Source organism: Larus michahellis, chromosome 3, assembly GCF_964199755.1.
Source record: "Larus michahellis chromosome 3, bLarMic1.1, whole genome shotgun sequence".
In the NCBI taxonomy this organism is placed as follows: Eukaryota; Metazoa; Chordata; class Aves; order Charadriiformes; family Laridae; genus Larus; species Larus michahellis.
This window is the reverse complement of record NC_133898.1, coordinates 70,252,441-70,272,225: the sequence shown is the minus strand read 5'-3', so window position 1 is coordinate 70,272,225 and position 19,785 is coordinate 70,252,441. Positions and strand designations below refer to the sequence as shown.

The following is a 19,785-nucleotide window of genomic DNA, read 5'->3' as shown; positions in this document are numbered from 1 at the left end:
ACCAACTGACAGTAAGCAAAAAATAAATTCAGCAAATAGGCAGAAAAAACCAATCACCAACAAATAGCCTTAAAAACTGTCAAAGTAGAGCGAGACGTGTCAGCACACACATAGAAAATCATGAAAATCAGACATCTGGATGGTAGGAGAATTAAAGGATCTCAGAAGCTCCAGTGTGCTGCCACTGAATAACTTTTTTTTGATAAACCGAAAGAGAAATAAGGAAGAGACTTTTAAAACGGGTGGTTTACAAGAGGGAGGATGATGCAGGGACTCCCCTTGTCAGTGCCTGCTCCTCCCTCTCCCCCTGAAAGCCCCCGCTCCCAGCCCTGGAGCAGAGGGACTCTGCCTGCAAGGGCTCTCCACACCCCGGGAGCTGCCCTTCTGCAGGGAGACAGAAACCTTTTCTCGCAGAGGTCGGTGCATGGACATGGCTGTGTGTCTGCTCCACCGGCGGCTCCTTCCCTCCCTCCCTCTGAGAGGACCTGCTGGAGAGGACATCCTACCCCAGGTGCAGTCGGTGAAACCAGAGGACTTTCTTTGAGGGTGCAAGTAAGAGGCACATTCAAAACTACGTCAAAATAATGGTATTTGCAGAGCACTGCAAAAGATTCTAGCAAGAAATAACCTTAAACCCATCTCCAGAATGTCTGGGCTAATAAGTGGAATGCTTTTTTTCTAAGAAAGCTACTTCTGAGAAAGCTCCCGGCTAACTTCCGTGTGTGAGAAAAGTAAAAACCCCTGTAGGGTAGTAAGCCTGAGGCAGCGTGAAGCTCGAAGCAGCGAAACAGGCCAATGCACATGTAGCTGCAGGAGGATTTTGCAGACTGGCGGTGATGTGCCCTCTCCCACACAAAGAGCAGCCAGGGCCCATGGCCCCAGGACCACTGCGGAGACATCCTGCGAACGGCTGACTTGAAGAAAGACGGTTGCCTCCAAGCAACCCCTTTCGTCTCTTCTGCATACTGCTATTTTTAAAATTTATCTGTTACCCTGATAATTGGTTCTGATGACAAAAAAAACACAGGGGAAGGAAAACCTGTAGAAGTTTAATAAATTTTCAAGCAGTCCCCGCTGCCTGAAGCTGAAGAGTGATGTATTCCATGAGGGTCACAAAAACAACTCGGTGCCTGGTATTGGTTGTAATCTGGATAACTCTTATCACTATTATGCCCAGCTGTCGAGAAATCATCTTATTTTGTTTTATTTCTTAGCAGGCACAATGTTATTATGAATTATTTCTCCAGGAGTTCCCAGAGGCATCAGAGAAGATCTCGTAACAGAAGGCATTGTAGGGACACGTAGGAAAACACAATCGCTTCTCTAGGGAAGAAGTTGCAAGAGATATGAAACAAAGGAAGATTAAACAGAGAAGCCCTAAACCTGGCTGGGTGTTCTCCATCAGTAAATGCAGCATAAGGAGAAATTGCTTATCCATGTCCTTATTCTACCTATGAGATGAACACAAGATTACAATCTTATCTCTTGCACAATTTACATGTCATGTAGCACAGCTTGATCAAGAACAGTCAATGAAAATATGCTGTTTCTCATTACCTGAGGTTCTTGGAAAGTAGCATGAATATTATGTAAAGAGAAAGAAAAGACATAAGACCTTACATAATTATACCTTCAACTGATTTTGAGCTCTCTTATGCTGTTATTTCTTTATCTTGTGCTAACAGAAGAACCCAGGCCTCGCAACTGCTACCCAAACAAGCCCTTTAATTCACTTCAAATCAACAGCTTTGCTCATGCAGGCAATCAGGTGGAGGACCGTGCCTGAGCTACCCAGAAGGCAATGGCAGCATATTGGGACATCTGCAAAAAAAGCTTCTCCTTGCCCAGAGAGTCATTCAGTTTGGGGGACATTTTTTTCCTTGAGAAGAAAAAGTGCAAAAGAGGAAAAGGATGTCTTGTGGACATCCTCACTGCCCGCCATCAGAAATGTTTTATTTGTACAAATGTTGTCCCATTGCCACCCAGGCAACTTCTGTTGTGCTCCTGGCACACACCCTCCTGTTGAGTTATACCCAAAGGGATTCAGTTCACGAGCTCCACGACTGCTCCATGGCAGTAACAACACCGAAATAACCAAGAATAACTTGAAGATTCACTTCAGAAGCATGCTTCTCAGCCAAACTGTAACACTACTGCAGATGCACCCTAAGACCAAGTGTTATCAATCACCCAGCTGTTGCACCACTGGATTGTATTTACAAAATATATTTGTAAGTGTTTTGAAGATGTTCTGCGTGACAGCATATATTCTTTTTTAAAATAATGCATGGTCAATGGAAGTTAAAAAATTCTGTTTAATTCAGAATCTGTATTCAGAATCTGGCATTCGTTAACCAGAGATGATTGAAAGTGTTAGCCTCTACCTTTAATGATAGGTCTAATTTTTTCATGCTTCCCTTCATTAAAATATTGTGCTTCCCTGATGAAACTGATGTTTTAAAAAATACATTATTTTAAAATGCTCAGGGCAATTTTCAGGAAGACAGGAATGATAGAGAACAGCTGAACAGTATGAAAAAATGTCTTCCTGCGGCTGTTGCACTTACTTGAGACTCCAGCCCACCAGCAGATTTACACATACGCACAGCTAAGCACACACTTCCATGGAGGTGATGGCACACATTGTCCGACAAGAGCTCAAAGCTCAACTGCACTTCAGTGCGCCACAAAATCACACAGGAGGACAGAAATGGCCAAAGTCAGCTCACATGTACACTACTTAAGTAGACTGAATTATACCAGAGATGAATTTGTACCATTTTCTAAACTACTTTTTTTTCTGTCTGTAAAAATGAGATATGTAGGTTTATATGAAAATGGTGCTAGAGAAGCAATCCAGAATCAACATCTACATAAGTATTTAACTAACACAGACAGTTTGATCAGGCCAAACAATTCATCCGTCCTCCCCTTTGTGAAATTCAATCTTTGTTTGCAGAGCTAATGTCCTCCTGAGTAGCTGTAAGCCCCATTCCTTGTGCATCAGTAGGCTTTAGGAAATGTTTAATCAGTTTGCAAGAGTGCAGAGATACAATTCCACAACAACCCTGTGTGTCACCTACAAAAGTCACCCATATAAAAATATAAGCTGTGCCCCTGAAAAGAAATGCTAAGGAAGTGTTCCTACATAATTCTTCTCACTCTCTGTAATCACTTTCCTTTCTCTAAATACTTTCTAAGTGACAAGATGAAATTTGTTTGCTTTTCTGAAGGTGGAAAATCACTGAGGAGTCTTCTCTAATCTTTAACTTTATAAAAAACAAATAAATTTCTGACTTTGTAATATGATTTCTGACGTTATGATATTTTTATACATCATCATAAAAATAAAGACTATAAAACTATTCTGAAAAATTAGTCCCTGTATTTCTGAGGGAAAATCATGTTTGAGCTTCAGCCAACCACAATTTTTTTTAAAACGGGTAACTTTATGTGCAGTTTAAAAATAAATTCAGAAAATATAAATAGTAAATAGTGCAAGAGGGTTTTTTAGCAGAACAGCATGTGCCTACAACTTTCACCAAATTTAACAAGGAAAGCATGATTCTGATAGTACCATTTTGAAGCTCTCTCACTTGAAAGCAGAAAGCTAGGAATCCTGAACATATGTTACGGTATTACAAGCAAATTCTGCTTGTAATACAGATTTGTGCAAGTAGCTGTCACAAATTTCAAATGTGATTAAAGATCAAGTACCTGAAGGCAGAAATTTGGACCTTGCGATTGTTCATTCTGATAAAGTGCAGAAACCCACAATATTTCATAATAACTGTATGTATCTCTCAGACTTACACTGGGAATCACGTTAAGTTCTCTGAGTTAATTTAAAATTTCAGTCTTACTGAATGCATTGGAGAAATATGACTGACAATAAAAAAAAAATGGACAGAATTGTATACTTAAAAGCACTAATGGGTTAAAGGAACTATAAAAATGAGAGCCAGAGCTATCTCACAGTGCTATCTTAAGCAGTCTAAAACAATAGTAAAAAATTGTTCTTTTAGGGGGTCTTCAGTATATTGCTTCTGGGAAGGAATATGAGAACCGCCTTTCTCCCAGCACTCTTAAGCTTTCAGTTCCAAACTGAAAGTTAGAAAACGTATTATAGAAAAACATGTTTATGCACGTGGGTTTTGAAATCACCTTGGATCTTGCTGAACCTTGTGTAGATGTTTACACTTTTTCATTTATTTTAAATTACAACATCCGTCTCTTTTTTCATAACACTTGGCTTTTAGGCAGCTGAAGATAATGAAGTCTGTGCTCACGTGATGTAACGCGGCAGAACTCCACTGTGGTCATCACAGGTGATTGGAATCAAAGAACAACAAACTTCATCATTTTAACAAACGTCAACATTTAATTATTTTTTAATCTAAAATTACCCTCTGTTAAAAGAAATTCATGACATTCTTATATAAAAGTAGAAACTTGACGGAACATCAAGTTTAGACAATTTTATTTAGTCTTTGCGAAAAATTTTTATGGACAGAAATAATTTTCAACCTCATTTTCTTGAGAGAGGGAGAGGACGTAGGAGAAGAGGAAGAAAGGAACCCTGTCACTGCACGTGCTGGTTGTCAGGGCACACCAGAGTCAGGTCCTGGGCACACACACACTTGACCCACGTTTGTGAAGACAGACACAAGGCCTTGTTTTCACTCCAGTAAGCAGTGAAGCAAATTTTGAAAGTGTAAGAACTGCTGTGAAGAGTAATCGTTACTGTGCCCCTCTAAATTTGCTTAGTTAGAATCGCTCACCTTTGTCACATGATGCTTTTCATGTTGTACAGGAATCTTAAACATTTGGCACCAGTATGTTGTATCCTTGTCTGGTACAGGCACCTGTCTTAATAAAAAGGGCAAGAATATGATATTATAAAAGTCACGTTACCCTGTCGCGTAAGCCCAAAGCCTTGGCTGTCACCTTATCCCCATCTCCACATACACCCAAAACCCGGAGTAACTTACGTCTTTGTTTCTCAAGTCAAAGTATGGCAAAGAGGCAGATGAGACTTCTTCTTTCTCAGGATTCAGTAAACGTAGACTTTTTGTACCACGATTAGACCCATGGTAATTTTGACCTGCTTCTCCCATGTCTTTGTGGTGGTAGGCCCATATAACTCGCACTGTGCTCTCCTGAAAAAAAGAAAACAACCAAAAAACCCATAAGGAATAGCAACAAGATCTTCCTTGCATTATTCACATAATTCCTAAGATCACTATGATGTAGGTACTGCTGTATCTGAACAATGACAATGTATACCAGAGGAGCAGTCACCTACTGCTTTTAAAATTATTAACGTTTTATACTCATAGGGTTCATTGCAGATCTGCAGAAGTTTAATCTCTCTCTGATAGATTCCTTCATTAACGCCCCAGATTTAAATCACATCTGCAAATAGCAGAACAGACTCATAAAGAGGTAACCAACTAAACACATCAAACAGTTTTTTTCTAGAGATGCCACTCATTTGGCCAGCAAACAGGTTTCCTCCCAAAACAGTTCCCAGGCTCAGCTCTGCAAAGATGTGAATACCTTCTGTGAACTGCTGTCCTCACATGCTAGGGAAGACAGACATTCAATTACAGAACAGATTTGCATCTTAAACATCAATGTACAGCCACAGCACAGAACAATTCTCTGTAAACCATTCTTCAATTGTAATAATCACCCTTGAGACAAAATAATCTAATAAATCCTGAAGTGTCCCAGAATGTTAAATTATACTGAGACAATTTTGAGCAGGTGCGAAAACCATAGATCCATTGACTGCCTGGAACTCTCGTGGTTTGCACAGCTGTGGTTTGCTTCCTGCATCTTTCAGCTCCTCATGTTGTTATTATTGTGTATATTGTGAAAACACAAATAATGAAAATAGTGTTGAACTGCTACGGTAATGCTTCCAAAACAAACCAGAGCACAGAAAGCTTTGCAAACCTCTCTAACCTATCTGTCATTTCCAATACAAAAGCCATCAACTTCATATAATTTAAAATTATGCTTAGGAAACAGCACGGCAGTCCCTAGGGCAAAAGGAGCATTTACCATGAAAAGTATATTTCAGCATGGAAAGAGTTTTATCATAAAACTCTTCAACTTCTTTATTTTGAATAAAGAAATAAAACCAAAAATATACTATAAATATATATGCTCCAATGTTTTTTAGAAGTCTGTCTTTAAGATCAACTACAAGTTAGTGTAAGACCTAAAAAATGTTTCTCATGTTGGCATCTCTCGAATGATTGTAACTATGGGATATGGGACTTGATGGCCCAGAAGTACCTGTTTCAATCCTGTGTTCACTTGGTGTGTTAGAAATTAGAGAACATAACGCATTAAAGTAGAAGGACAAAGAAAGCTGAAATTAAAATATAAGAGCTTAATAGAACTAGCACAAGAACTACATGGTTAATTTAAGTTGACCTAAGAGACGTTTTGGAAAGTGAATTTCTCTAATTCTGTCCTTTTACTAAAATGAGATTTCAATAACCAACTTCATAACCACGTATACATTTGGGCTGCATTAATTACATCATCTCACTACATAGAGGCAGAGCATCTTACCGTTATGCTTTTGTCATTTGTATCACAAGTGTGCAGTTCTCTGCTAAAAGCCAATATGGTATGTGTGCTGTTTTCCATGGCATATTCCAGATGGTAATCCTGTTGAGGGTCCTTTTTAAGTACTCTGTTTTCATCTGTAAAATAATCCTGTCGAAAATAAAAGGTGGGCCATTATTAAAAACTAATATTAAATTAAAAAATAAAAATTTATGAACAATACTGAATCCTCCTAAAATATATCTTTATGTAAAATATTGAGGTATCATAGGTTTGCATCAAATGATAAATTTGAGGTGTCACTGAACTTTTTTTTGATTAAAAGTCTTCAGGAAAGCAAATCTCCTTGATAAGCAGCTCAAAGAATGTCTTGAGCAACTTCAACAACATGCTGCCTGTACATAACTGCAGAAATATCAGCTGTAGTCAACGACCAAGAAGCCCAATTTATCCTGACGGGGGCGTCGTGAACTTCGGGGGGAATGACAGAGAGAGCGAATTTCACTCAATATTCACATCAGCACAACTTTTCCTTTCTTTTCTCCTTGCCCACAGAAAGCAAACCTCTTGAATGCGCACCCACTAGCACCAGAAACCCTGCGGCTTAACCAGCACGGAAAGTGCTCAGTTCACACAAAAGGTGCTGGGTTGGGGTTAGGTTGGGGGGGATTATTTGGGGGGGGAGGGTGTCAAGCTGTTTGTAAGAAAGACGCTCCCCGACTGGGGTTCAGCAGAGGCACGGTGCAATGGAGGAGCGGCGGCGGCGGCGATGCCGGGTCATTAACCTCCTCACCCCGAATTCCTGCGGCCCCGAGCAGCTGGGACCCGGCCCTCCCTCCGCTCCCACCCCGGCCACCTGGCAAGGGATGGCCACCGCCTCCCCTGCACCTCCTCCGGTCACCCTCCTTTGAGGTGCAGGCTGTTTCTGCCCGGTTTGGGATGGGAAAGAGGGCTTTTAACTAATAGATGTATTTCTCATGCCGAACAGGCTCCAGGCAGACACCATTAATCGTGCGGCACCCTTGCAGAATAGTGCAGCGCTGGCTGTTCCTTGAAGGTGTTCAGTTCTGCAGCTATTTGGACCACCATTCACTCTTAGAGAGATTTCTAGCTTTTCCCTTTTGTTAAAGTGGAGGTAACCAAGCTGAAAAATTATAAAATGTTATGTCCAAGTATCTTGATACCGGTAAAAGTAGCTGATACCTTATTAATTCACTAAAGGATCATTCAGGAGCTGTAATCTTAAAATTAACCCCAGCCTAGAAACCTGTGTGTGTGTGCCAGAGACCACAAGCACACCAGTCAGAGTTCACACACTGGTCTGCCTTTTATAGATGTACAAATAACTGCGTGCCCAAACATTTCATTAAGGTTTATTAATTTCGATGAAAATTTGTATAAAATTATCTCAGTCACGACGCAGTGTCAATGAAGACAAGTGTAGAAAGCTGACCCTTTTTTATCAGTAGGACAATATTCAGATTTCATTCTATCTTGCCAAAACTACTGAAACAGTTTGGATTTTTTCAGTTCTGGAACAAATCTAAATTTCAAAAATTTTGAAAGGTACCAAAAAGAGTCCTTCTTTTCCTGTCAGCACTTCTCATGACTACAAATGAATGAGCGCATACTGAAAGAATACACACATGGAAAAATAACGACCAAAAAGAGCAAAAGAGGGGCCTGGGACCTGAATTTGTATGCTGAAAGAAAGGGAACTGATGAGTTAAGTTTGTTTACAGAAAGAATTTTGGATTTGCTTTTCCAAAGGGAAATAATGGGCCTGTTCTGGGATGGTACTCGAAGATGGGTACTTTATGGGATCAAAAAGCTCCACTTTTACCCTCTGTCAGAGCTTGGAAAGAGACACTGACAATCTATACGCAATACCATCCCTGCTCCGAAAACACTCCTCTATGGAATCTCCACTTCCATCTTAAAAATAGTAAGGGCTTGTCTGGACAAGAAATGTAACCTTGTGAACATCCGCTTTTATTACAGTGTGACATCTCTGCTGAAATGTTACTTTAAATTGGGGGATTAGAATAAGCACTCACACACTGAATTGTTGAGGAACAGAAATTCAAGAACAGCTTCTCCTCATGTGAACAGGTTGAAAGTCTTTACCTGAAACTGCTGTGAAGGAAAGCTCAGAAATGTGAAGCGGATTTAGGGGTGTATTTGCTGGTTTGAAAGAACTTCACCATTTCTTAGCAAGTCCAGAGGACACAGCTGTAACCAAAAAAAAAACCTCTTGTGATATAGCCCTGACTTCCATGAGCCTGCGGGGAGTACGCAAAAATAACTCAAAGAAGTTGTGTAATTACGGTATTAGCTCAGATGTGCCTTGATAACGTGTTTGTCAGTGCAATTATTTCACTCGCCTGGAAGACAAAGACAGGTCACAGCCCTGGCTCACTGCGAGGGGCTCGTTTTGTGGCTGCCAGGGAACGCTTTGGGCAGGGTGGTAAGGTCCCCCAGGAGAGGACCACGCTGCTCCCTGTGGGAGCAGACCTGGGTTGGGAGCGCTGCGTTGGGTGCTCGCTGCCTGCCCCTGCAGTCGACACTGAACAGCACCTCGTTCCGTGACTCACCTTAAATTATTTTGTGGGCAGATGCTAATCTGACCGACGAACGTTAATCTTTCCCATGTGAAAATTTCTGCGAAGTAATGAATTCCTCGCCTCTGCTTACTTTCTCTGCCTGATACACGCCACCTTGAAACAGTCTTTGAATATCGGGGTGCTGAGAATACCTGGGAAGCAAATTTATGTAGTACCCAGGAAGACGGAGAGATGTCCATTTATTCCCAAAATCCTGCAACTCCACTGAGTGCAGTGGGACTGCCCTAGAGGAATCAAGTGTGAGTACGCTTGCCAGGAGCTATTTAGGAGTTAACCAACTGCTTCTATTACTATTTTTATTTCCTTTGTTGAAAATTATCCAGACGTTCATCACAAAAATGAAATACAAAAATAATACATCAAAAAATTTCTGAACGTCTCAGAATTTGATTGCTCAACGTCTCACATGAAAAAGGATTGTTTACCACTTTGAAAACAAAATAAGACCACATTGCCAAGGAAACATACTGATGTCTTTCTGTTCACAAAGATTTAAGTCAAACTCCGTGGACACTGCTCGATTTACCAATCAGAGCTTAAAAGCCTTTAAGACACTTGCTTCTGTACACAACGTAAAGAACAAAAGGAAGTTATCAAAAGTGAAGACACACTGGCAAACTGTGATGCCATATTCTTTTCAGCAGCATCTTGGAAAAGTAAGAAAAAGTTAGTTATAGATATATGTCTGTATCTTTATACATCTCCTGTGCTTCCGCGCAGAGTAGAAAAATAAGAATAAATGAAAGTCCTGCTCCTATGGCACAGACGCAATCAAAACCACCACATTTGAACAGCTTACTCTCCATTTAAGTCCTTGTGTCTAGTTAAAGGAGAAAGCTGCGTACCTCTGAAGGCCTTTGAAAAGTGACTTATAAGGCCAAAGGACAGCACAGAGGATGGATCCACCAGCAGCCAGAGAAGGGACGCTCGGCGTCTGGGCTCCAGCTGAACTGAGGACATCTAAATACAGTTCAAAACTCTCTCAGGGCCAGACTACCATAACACAGAACTCATCTAAATTCACAAGTTTCGCACATTCAATTCTGTAGAGAAGGGAGTGTAACATTTTCAACAGAATTACAGTGCTTCAATATCCATCGCAGATGGTCTGAGATGTGCCTCATATTAGAACAGCTTATCTCTCCCACCAGGGAGGAAAAGGCTCTAATGTGGCAACCTCTCTTACACAGATTTGGTTTTGACATCCTGTACAGTTATCTAGAAAACGTGTGTCTTTTGTAGGATAGATTATACTGACACAATTCCCCCAGCATTTCATGGAATCCCAGCAGTGATCTGCAATAACTATCAAGCCCTTAAAATTGAATTTCTGAAACACTCACAGCAGAAACCTGAAAGCATGGATTTGTGTATTGATTTGACACGTGCGTCCAGGTTCTTTGCTTTCTTACAGTTTCACATCAATTTCACAGAAGCGTAAGCAGTTACAGTAAGAGAAAATAAGGGTGAAATGACTATATTTTTTCTAGTAAGAACATCTTATTTTTGTTATTTAAATAGTAAGGGTTTAAAACAAATTTCCACAAGTGTTATTGGTCATGCTGCATAATAACAAAGATGCTATTTTTATTTCAAAATTTGCTTATGTAAACTGTTTACATTCAAAACATTTAAAGTTTCTGCACTCCCTTTGATTATATTGCATAAACTGGCATTTTAAACTCCAGACTAAGTTATGCAATCCATCAAATAATTAGGTATCTCCTTCCTCGCATTAACTAGAAGTTGAAACAACATATGGAAAATGAAAAATCCTCCTGACAGCACAAAAGATGTTCTTTTCCAGATGTGAAGCCGATCATGTTATATGTTTTTCAGGTCCCATTAACCTCTCTCTTTCTTAAAAAAAAAAAAAATGTTCTGCAGCGTATATGGTTTCTGATTGCTGCTCTACAAACAGTCGGGGAGAGTAATTTCTTAAGGATGTGAGAAGAGGCTGTTTTATCCTTGGAGAATGTAAGCACAGCTGCAGAGGGAAGCCTGACCCCAAAAGCACCACCAGCTGTCGTCGCAGGCCTGAACAGGTGTTTATGGGACTCCCTCCCCAGATCTTCACAATATACAAGATTGTTTTGTTTATGATATCCATTTCCCATCCCAAATAATATACAGCACCTTTCAACCTCAAGGAGCGTAACATAAGTCTCAAACTGCGGCCCCATCCAGCCATCGCTCTGTGGGCTCGGCTTGGGAGCAGCTCTGCCGCCAGGATTTATACACCCTGCCCTTCCCTAAGCAGGAGATGCTGCCACTTCAGCAGTGATTTAACACTTACAAGCCAGTAAAGGGGACAAGCCAGGGACGGGAAATGAGGGAAAACCAAGCCGTGTTGCAACTAGTCCTCACCTACGGTGTTTAGCCAACCCATGGAGTCCCGAACATCCCCAGACTACCCAAACTGATGTGTAAGACCAGGGCTGAAAAAAAATTTGGCAAAGGAATCGGGAAACTGTAACCAAGATGAAAGCTGGCACAGGAGAGGACCTATCTTGAGTATAAATAGGATGGATAAATTGCTACAGGATGCAAAAGAACTGACCAAAACATTTGTTTGAAATAAGCACCAAGCTCTGCCTTTCTGGGTTTCCAGAAAAATAACTGTGGTTAACGTTTCTCTTTTTTATTGTTGCATTTAATTTAGATGGAATCCTGCTGCTCATGGTTCCAGCACACACTGGATGTTACCACCAAAAAGAAGCTGGTTTTACATTGTATTTGGCAAGAAGCAAACAGAGCATGAGTTTACAAATAAGCAAACCAAACTTTTTTGCAACCTCAAATAAATTTCAGCTTGAGTTTCAGGCAAAGATCTTACTACGCTCTTATGTTAGGCAAAAGCAGAGCCCACCCACAGAAACCTAACACGAAGCAGGGGCCTGAAAGCATCACTGCTCTGTATAAGAACACCTTGAGAGCATTCCAGTTGACTGATCCAGCCTTAGGATTGGCCCCAAATTAAAAAAATATCCACAGAAAGGGTATAGCAACAGCAATCAAGTCGCAAGAAGCTCCTAAAGTAACCGAGATCACTAAGTTCAGCTGCTGCCCTCCGAGTAGCCTGTTCACAATTAATTTACTGATTTATTTATTTTATTTTTTACCTACGCAGCAGATTAGTATGAAGTGATTCAGTCCTTGCTAGGAAACCTGGACCTCACGCCCACAGGGAGTTCCGAGAAGCTGTGCAATTCCTGGTACAATTCCAATTAAGCTGAATTACACTGGAGTAGATGTGGCTTATTTACTCCAGGTCTACTACTAACTTTGACAATGACAGAAAATTTTCATCTGTAGCGAATAATTGTGGGTGTGTCTGTATTTTAAACATATACACAAAGGCACACATCTTCCTCTTGTTCATTTACAGAAACAGATAATGCATGTGTGTGCGTGTGGACATGTACATATATTTGCAAAAAGAGAGTGCGTAATTTTTACACATGAAACACATCTATTTACTTAGAGATGTGTCTTTCCCCATCAAACTGTAAGTCATTTAAAAACACTTCGGTGTATTTCTTATATCTAGTTAAATGCTGCCTGCTGCAGCTCCCCGGTAGCCTACAGCCAGCTGTGACACCCCTTGGTTTCCATGGCAGTCCTGGGAGATATAAAAATACCGCTTTCTCCACACACAAACGGAAAACACTGAGGTGTGGAGAGCTCTCTAACTTACCAACACAGAGGTGTAAGAAGCACGAGCAGTTAGAAGGTGAAATAAGACGTCCCTTATCGGCATGGATAATTTGACTTTGCATCAGAGTCCCAATGACTTATCCAAGTCTTTACATCGAGAGTAAATGTTGATTTAAGAGGTTATGCTACAGTTATATCAGAAGCTATAAAGCTAGATTAAAGGCTGTCCTAACACAAACAGACTAGACAAAACATGTAGCAAAGTGTTTTAAGGGAAGGAAAAGCTGGAAGTAGGAGATACTGCATGATCCAATCTCACAACTGTACTTTATCACAAGGAGCATTCCTTACACAGGAGCCACATTTAACGAGTACAAGTTTTCTTGTTTTAATTACTTTAATTACCTCAATTATGAGGAAGTTTTAAAAACACTTAAGGGATTTTTCAAGCACAACTATTAGTGATACTTGCTCCCAAAATTTCTGGGTGCGCCTTAGAAAATCTCCCCTCTTCCCTCTCCTACTTCTAAAATACTTGTTTATACTGAGAATTGAAACATTCCCCCATTATTTTAAGCCTTTGCATCACTCATGGTGGCTACATTTCCATCCTGCCCCAGGTACTTATTTTTGGGGAGGTTTAAGAAAGTTTCATTTTCTTGGTGTTTCCAAAATCAAGAAAAAGACAGGAAAAATACCATAAAGAACAAAAAACCCCTTGCAAAACAGCCCCCAAGAGCCTGCAAAATACAAGAGCTACGGAATTCTTCTCATCTTTTGTTCACCAACTGTTGCTTCCTTGTCCTAACTATTGTACCTCTGAAAGGGAACAACAAAGCACCCAGCTGGTGGAGATGTACACTGGAGTGTCTCTTTATGCCCCACATGGAAGCCAAGAGGGACTCATTAGTCATCTGGAGATTTTGCCCCAACGCCCGAAGGCACGAAATACCTCCAACAAAGCACCAACTGAGATATGTCAGTGTGGCACTCACTTTGCATCTCCCTCTTGGTGCCTTTCAAGTTGTTTTCTAAACACTTCTTTTGTTGCTGTTGGCATGAGTGCACTTAAAAGCAGCATATCGTTAAGTACAGAGAATGCTCACTGTTTTCTGTCCTTTAAAATCTCTTCCAAGTACTTCCCTATGAGCAATTAAGCTAACTCTATGGGATACATTTGATAACAGATATTCTTTAGTTTGGGTGACAGTTAACAAGAAAGGCTGTAATGAATAATAAAGTACTTTTTAGTGACACACAGTCCCTATTCACCCTGAGTAGGGACTATTTTTGTGCAAGTTCAACAGAAGATTCTAACAATGCAACCCTCTTGTATAACTTGCACAAAATAGGCATTCATCAAGGAGGATTACTCTCCCCAAAATGGGGCTCTCAGCAGCTACGTGCTGTGGGTGGGGATGCACAATTCCAGACAGGGGTGGAGACCAAGGAAAAGGCATGGGTCTAGCATGAAAATGCATGCTGTGTCAATTCATAAGCACAAAAGAGATGCGTTTAAAAAAAAAAACAAAAGCGGGGGGGGGGGGATGACACAAAAGAAAATTAGATGCAAAAGCTAAGGCTGCCCCAAGCACTTTTATGAAGAGTAACACATGCTGCAAGTGACCATGGCAATATTTCAAGGTAACGTTTTGCTAAATATGAACTCTCCTTCCAAGTCCACCCCCTCCCTGTAGAGACAAAGGCAGCTCCCAGCTTTCCAACACCAGCCTCCATTGCTATCTTCTTGTTCTCAAACACGCTCACCCACACCTCACATAATCTGCTCCTCAGTCAACACAGGGCTCTCAGGAACATGCAAGAATAATTTGTTTCCCAATCTCCCTGTTTTTCTTCGCTTGGTAGAGGTGCCTCCCTCACAACAACATAAAACTACGCATGTATGTATATATGCACTCATGCCATGTCCTCTACATCCTCCCAAAATATGTCTAGGTTCCCATTCCAAGTCCCGAACTTCTGAAACGTTAGGATAGTCAAGGCCAGGCTGGATGGGGCTTTGAGCAGCCTGGTCTGGTGGGAGGTGTCCCTGCCCAGGACAGGGGGGTTGAAACTAGATGATCTTTAAGGTCCCTTCCAACCCAAACCATTCTGTCATTCTGTGACTCTGTGATAGTAAATGTATAATTCTCCGATCATTCAAATGCTCGCCAAAAAACTACTCTGGTACACCATGAAAGTTTGTTCTTCTTCACTCACGACATCACAACACTTTTCACCTTGATATATTTAGAGAGAACTAAACCTCAGACTTTCAAATCAATTTAGCCTTTACTTATGCCAGACACTCTTTTAGCTTAAATACAGCTCAAGCAACGGAAAAGCACACCAAAACAAATAACGCGTTACACCCAAGTTCAGGAGACATCCAAAAACTGAGAAAGTAAAACACAATCTCAGGTATCCAGAACTTTGGGTCACCAGATTTTTTGAAGACAAGTATTGCCTGCTGACGGTGGGAACAGCATCTGCTTGCTCTGAGAAGATGAAGAATAAATGCCAGAGGAAGCGTTTTCTCTCTTCTCTGAAAACTGTCTGGAAGTTTTCCTTTACCTTGATACATGGATCTTCCACTGAATAAGGAGTATCTGCTTTTACCTTTACCAGCTGTAGTCTAACTACATTTACATATTTGCTCCCACAAGAGGACTCTATTCTCCGGGAACACTTTCTATTTTTAAAGGAGAAGAGAGAATTTAGGGGGGAAAAAGAGGCTAAATTCTCCCAAGAGACTAGCAATTTCAATGCCCACTTGAAAGGCTATAAAGGTGTTTCAGAACATCTTCTGAAAATCAGGCCACTAACAAGCATCTCAAAACTTTCAAAGAAACCAAAAAATGACCCTTCTAAGGGTTTAGACCACGATGCACATTTTCCGACTGATGATCATGGAATAAAAACATATTTCTAAAACCAAAAAGAAAAGTAAGTTCTTTCATTATAGGGTGTACATATTTAATAGAGTGCAGCTAGGCATAAAACCACATACTTTCAAGGTTACTATCTATGAAAAATTCTTTTTCAGCAGTAAATAATGTAAATTATGATGATATACACTTCACACAGAACGTGTTTTTAAAATATTAACTGTAGTTGTGTGTCCAGTAAAGGGAAGAATTAGATATTATTGAAATAGCATTCTAGAACAAGTTATTCATTTTGTAGCAATCCCTGCTCGCTGGCCAGAAAAAGCCTTTGGAAAAATTTTGTTTCTTCATCGTCTTTGTTTCTGGCCTTTCCTTGTTGGTGCAAGTACAGAAATATTTTAACCGAGCAACTTTTTAAAAGACCTCAGTCCAGTTTAAAAGGAAACTTTGCTGCCTAGAACTGAAGAAGGAATGGGGATGGAGAAAACCTCACGTTAAAAGCAAGCTTAACAGAAGTGCTTCTTCTGTGCTTTACCTACTCAAAAGTGCAACAAAATAACGCATAGCACTTAGCATAGCAGATGTTTATGTGCTAAATTAGTGTTTCAGGAAAAATATCAGGTGTTCTGTAACAGGAGGCAATTGCTAAAGTCCTCCCCTCTTCTGTCTCGGTTGTATTTGTCATGGTGTGCGAGTGAATAAAATCTTTGAAGAAGAATGGAATTTGTATGGGGCCATTTTTAAAGGATGCTGGAAAGCGGCGAGGGGTGCTGAGAAGAGCCACAAAAGTGCTTTTAGTGCTGGGGAAAATGTCCTGCAGTGGGATGCTTAAAGAGCTCGATTTATTCATTTTATGCAAAAGAAAAATGAGTGACTTGATTACAGCATATAAATAACTATATGGAGGTGGGATGTGGGGGAAGGGGGTTGGAGGGTGTAGTTTTTAATATAGTAGAGAAAATACATAGCTGGAATCTGAACCCAAACTAATACTGGAAATCAGGAAAAGCACAGACTCGCCATTGCCAGAAACTATCAAGGGAAGTGATGGATCCTGGATGTCTTTACACTAGGTTTGGATGCCTTTCTAAAAGGCTTGCTTTAACAGTATCTATGAACTAACCAAGCACAAAGTGTGGGTTTCTTTTAATGATTAATAGGTGTATCTTCTGAAGTGTAAGGCTCCAGAAAGCTTTACATTCTGTGAGCTAAGAGCTCATTGCTCCATGACCAAAATAGGGCGTTTTTATTAGTAGTTTTTTATTTAGACTGAGGTTTTTGGAAAAATGATCTTCATTTTGAAATATGGAGAAAAGAATATTCTGAAAATCATCAGTCTGAACTGAGATAAGACAACCATTTGCCAAAACTTCATGTAGCAAACTAATAGAAACAAAAGGAAATATTTATGCTAAAAGCTCCCTTTTTCTGTAAAGGTTTTGGTTTTATAAAATCTTGACAAGTAGTAGGGAAAGCATATTAAGCACTTAGTTTTCTTATGAAGAAATGTTAATAAAAATCCATATTCTGAAAGAAAAAGCTATCAACATTTAAGCAGCAGCTTTAAAGATCAACTAGCTCTAACACAATGAAGAAAAGACAGACAACTTCTCCTAGACCTTACTCTAACAACTGGGAGTTACTCTGCTCTTAAATTGCCTTTCTAAAAGTTATTATTCAGGCAACTGGGGGCGACAAGGTGTCATGTCGGGCCTGATTCCCCTTTCACTCACCCATGGGACAAGGTGTCCCAGCTCCCCCAGCCCCGGAACAATTCATCCACGATGGATCTCAGGTCACTGAGAAGGAACCGAAGGTATGGGTCCCTCCCCCTCTCATGGCTCCTACCCCACCAGCCACTGGTGCCTCCTGAAGGGGATGCTTCACTGGAAGCACCAGCGGAGCCTACGTCCCACACTCCTGTTCCCAGCCGTAGCCCTGGCACTATCTATACAATTACAGAAACATACCTAGGGAATTATGGCAATAAAGTTGGGCTCCTCTGAGGTTGCTTTACCAGACCAAGGACAAGTACCAGGGGCCCCAGTGGTTTCTCTGTAAGTCCTTTTCAATATCTGGGTCAAAACAGCTCCAGGTGAGGAGAGAAGGAACACCAAGGGCAGGAGCAGCACCGGTTGTGCCCCAGCGGATGAGGACATCAGCAGGCTGGGAAGCTGGTGGGATTGTGCCCTCATGCCAGTGGGATTACAGAGAGGAAGCTCAGGCGGCACCAGGACGGCCGCGCTCTGTCACTTGTTGGTTGCACCGATGCGCTACGGCTGAGTGAGGGAAAAGGTGCCGCATCTCGGCGGGAGAGGCTCTGCCATCCCTCCCCTCTCCTCCTCGGGTCCAGGCAAAGAGGTCCGGCAGGGAGAGAGTGCCCAAAGAGAGAGAAAAGGGCTGTTGCATTTTCTGGATAAAGAGGAAGGAAACCTGACACCTTTGACGAAACCCACGTAGAAGTTTAGAGGGAAGGTTGGCAGGGAGCGGACCGAAAAGGAGTAGGAAAAGGAGTAGCTCCTCTGGGGGGGAGAGGGACGCACAACAATAGGGATAACCAAAAAGCTGTGAGGAAGAAGCAAAGAGGTACGGAGATGGGGGGCGAAGAGGCTGCAAACGAAAGAGGGGCAGGGAAAGAGGGGCGTCCCGAGAAAGAGACGGCAGGGGGGGAAGGTGGGGGGGCAAAGAGGCCCCGGGACGCGGGGCAGGAGGGGGGTGCCGGCAGCGCCGGGCCTTACCTGCAGGTAGGGCTGTCCCCTCTCCACGCCCCCCACCACGATGTCGGCCGAGGCCATGCCGCCGCTGGCCGAGAGCCCGAAGCCCACGTAGCCGCGGGTGCGCACCTCCAGGCGGAAGGCGAGGGAGCTGCCGCGCCGGCCCCAGAGCAGGCGGTACGCGGCCGCGCCGTCCAGCACCGCGCTGTGCGGGTAGCTCCGCGGCGGCGGACCGGCGGCGGCGGCGGCACACAGCAGCCCGCCCAGCACCAGCGCCCAGGGGCGCAGCCTCCGCATCCTCCCGCCGCGCACCGGCGGCCGCTTGTGTCTCTGCGTGTGCGTGTCTCTGTGTGTGTGTGGAGAAGGGGGGGCCGGGTGGCCCGGTCACCCCGCCCCCGCTGCGGGCGGCACCGTGCCGGCCGGCCCCGTCGGGGACGCTTTGTTCGCTCCCCGCCCCGTCCCGCCGTTGGCGGCCGACCCCCCGGTGCCCCCCCGCCTTGCGACGCCCGTCGGGGCCGGGCCGAGCCCCCGCCGAGCCGGCGGCACCTGCCCCGCGCTCGCCGCCGCTGCCGGGCTGCCGCCGAGGCTTCCCGGGTGTTGGCGTTAAGGAGGGAAAATCCTCCTCCTGATGGGGGGAAGCGGAGAGGAGGCGGCGGACGGGGCTGCCCCGCTGCTCGCTGGGGACCACCCCCCCACACCACCACCCCGGCCCCACGGGAGGTTTAGCTCCACTGGGAGAAGCCGGCGGGAGGGAGCCCGGAGGCAAACGAGCGCTTTCCAGCTCTCCGCCGCTTCTTCGCTTCGTGTGGGAGCGAGCGCGGTGCCGCGGAGGGATGGCTAAGCAGGAGGTCCCCTGTCGGGAGAGTTATTTTTACTCTCTTAAGTGGAAAACGCCTCCCTCCCCCCGAGTCATTTGCACCGAGGCGGCTCCAAAAGCACAGCTCGAAGCCCCACCCGTGTCCCTTGACACCCCCGCACCCGTCCCCGGTGCCACCAGCCTGGCCATGCGGTCCCCGACGCTCCCCTAAGGGAAGCTGCACCCGCTTCCCACCCGCGCACCGCCAACCCCACCGCCATTTCGGCGGGAACGTTGAGATCTGAAAGGTGTTTTTGCAGCCATGTTCCCCCAGCCCCCTGCAAATCTGGAGGGAAAGAAAAAAATAGCATAGCACCCAAAAGGAAAAGGAAGGTCGTGGACCACCAGAAGTCATATTGGCCCTTGAAAGACCCAAACAATATGAAATCAGTTTTAAGATGAAGTTCTGCTGTTTGAATTGTGCTTTGTTCATGTTAAAACAAAACAAAACAAAAAAAAAC

The 19,785-nt window shown here is 43.0% G+C and overlaps 1 protein-coding gene across 1 annotated transcript in view; it reads right to left on the bottom strand.

Moving 5' to 3' along the window:
* The window catches only part of MOXD1 (monooxygenase DBH like 1), a 53,455-nt gene extending 34,174 nt beyond the window's left edge, over positions 1–19,281 (bottom strand). The window contains exons 1-4 of the mRNA XM_074580699.1: positions 18,493–19,281; positions 6,589–6,735; positions 4,992–5,159; positions 4,782–4,865 (exon numbers count right to left, since the gene is read on the bottom strand). Of these exons, the coding sequence (XP_074436800.1) occupies positions 4,782–4,865; positions 4,992–5,159; positions 6,589–6,735; positions 18,493–18,765 (672 nt within the window). The 5' untranslated portion in view covers positions 18,766–19,281. The remainder of the gene's footprint in view (positions 1–4,781; positions 4,866–4,991; positions 5,160–6,588; positions 6,736–18,492) is intronic.
* Positions 19,282–19,785: the final 504 nt, after the last annotated feature.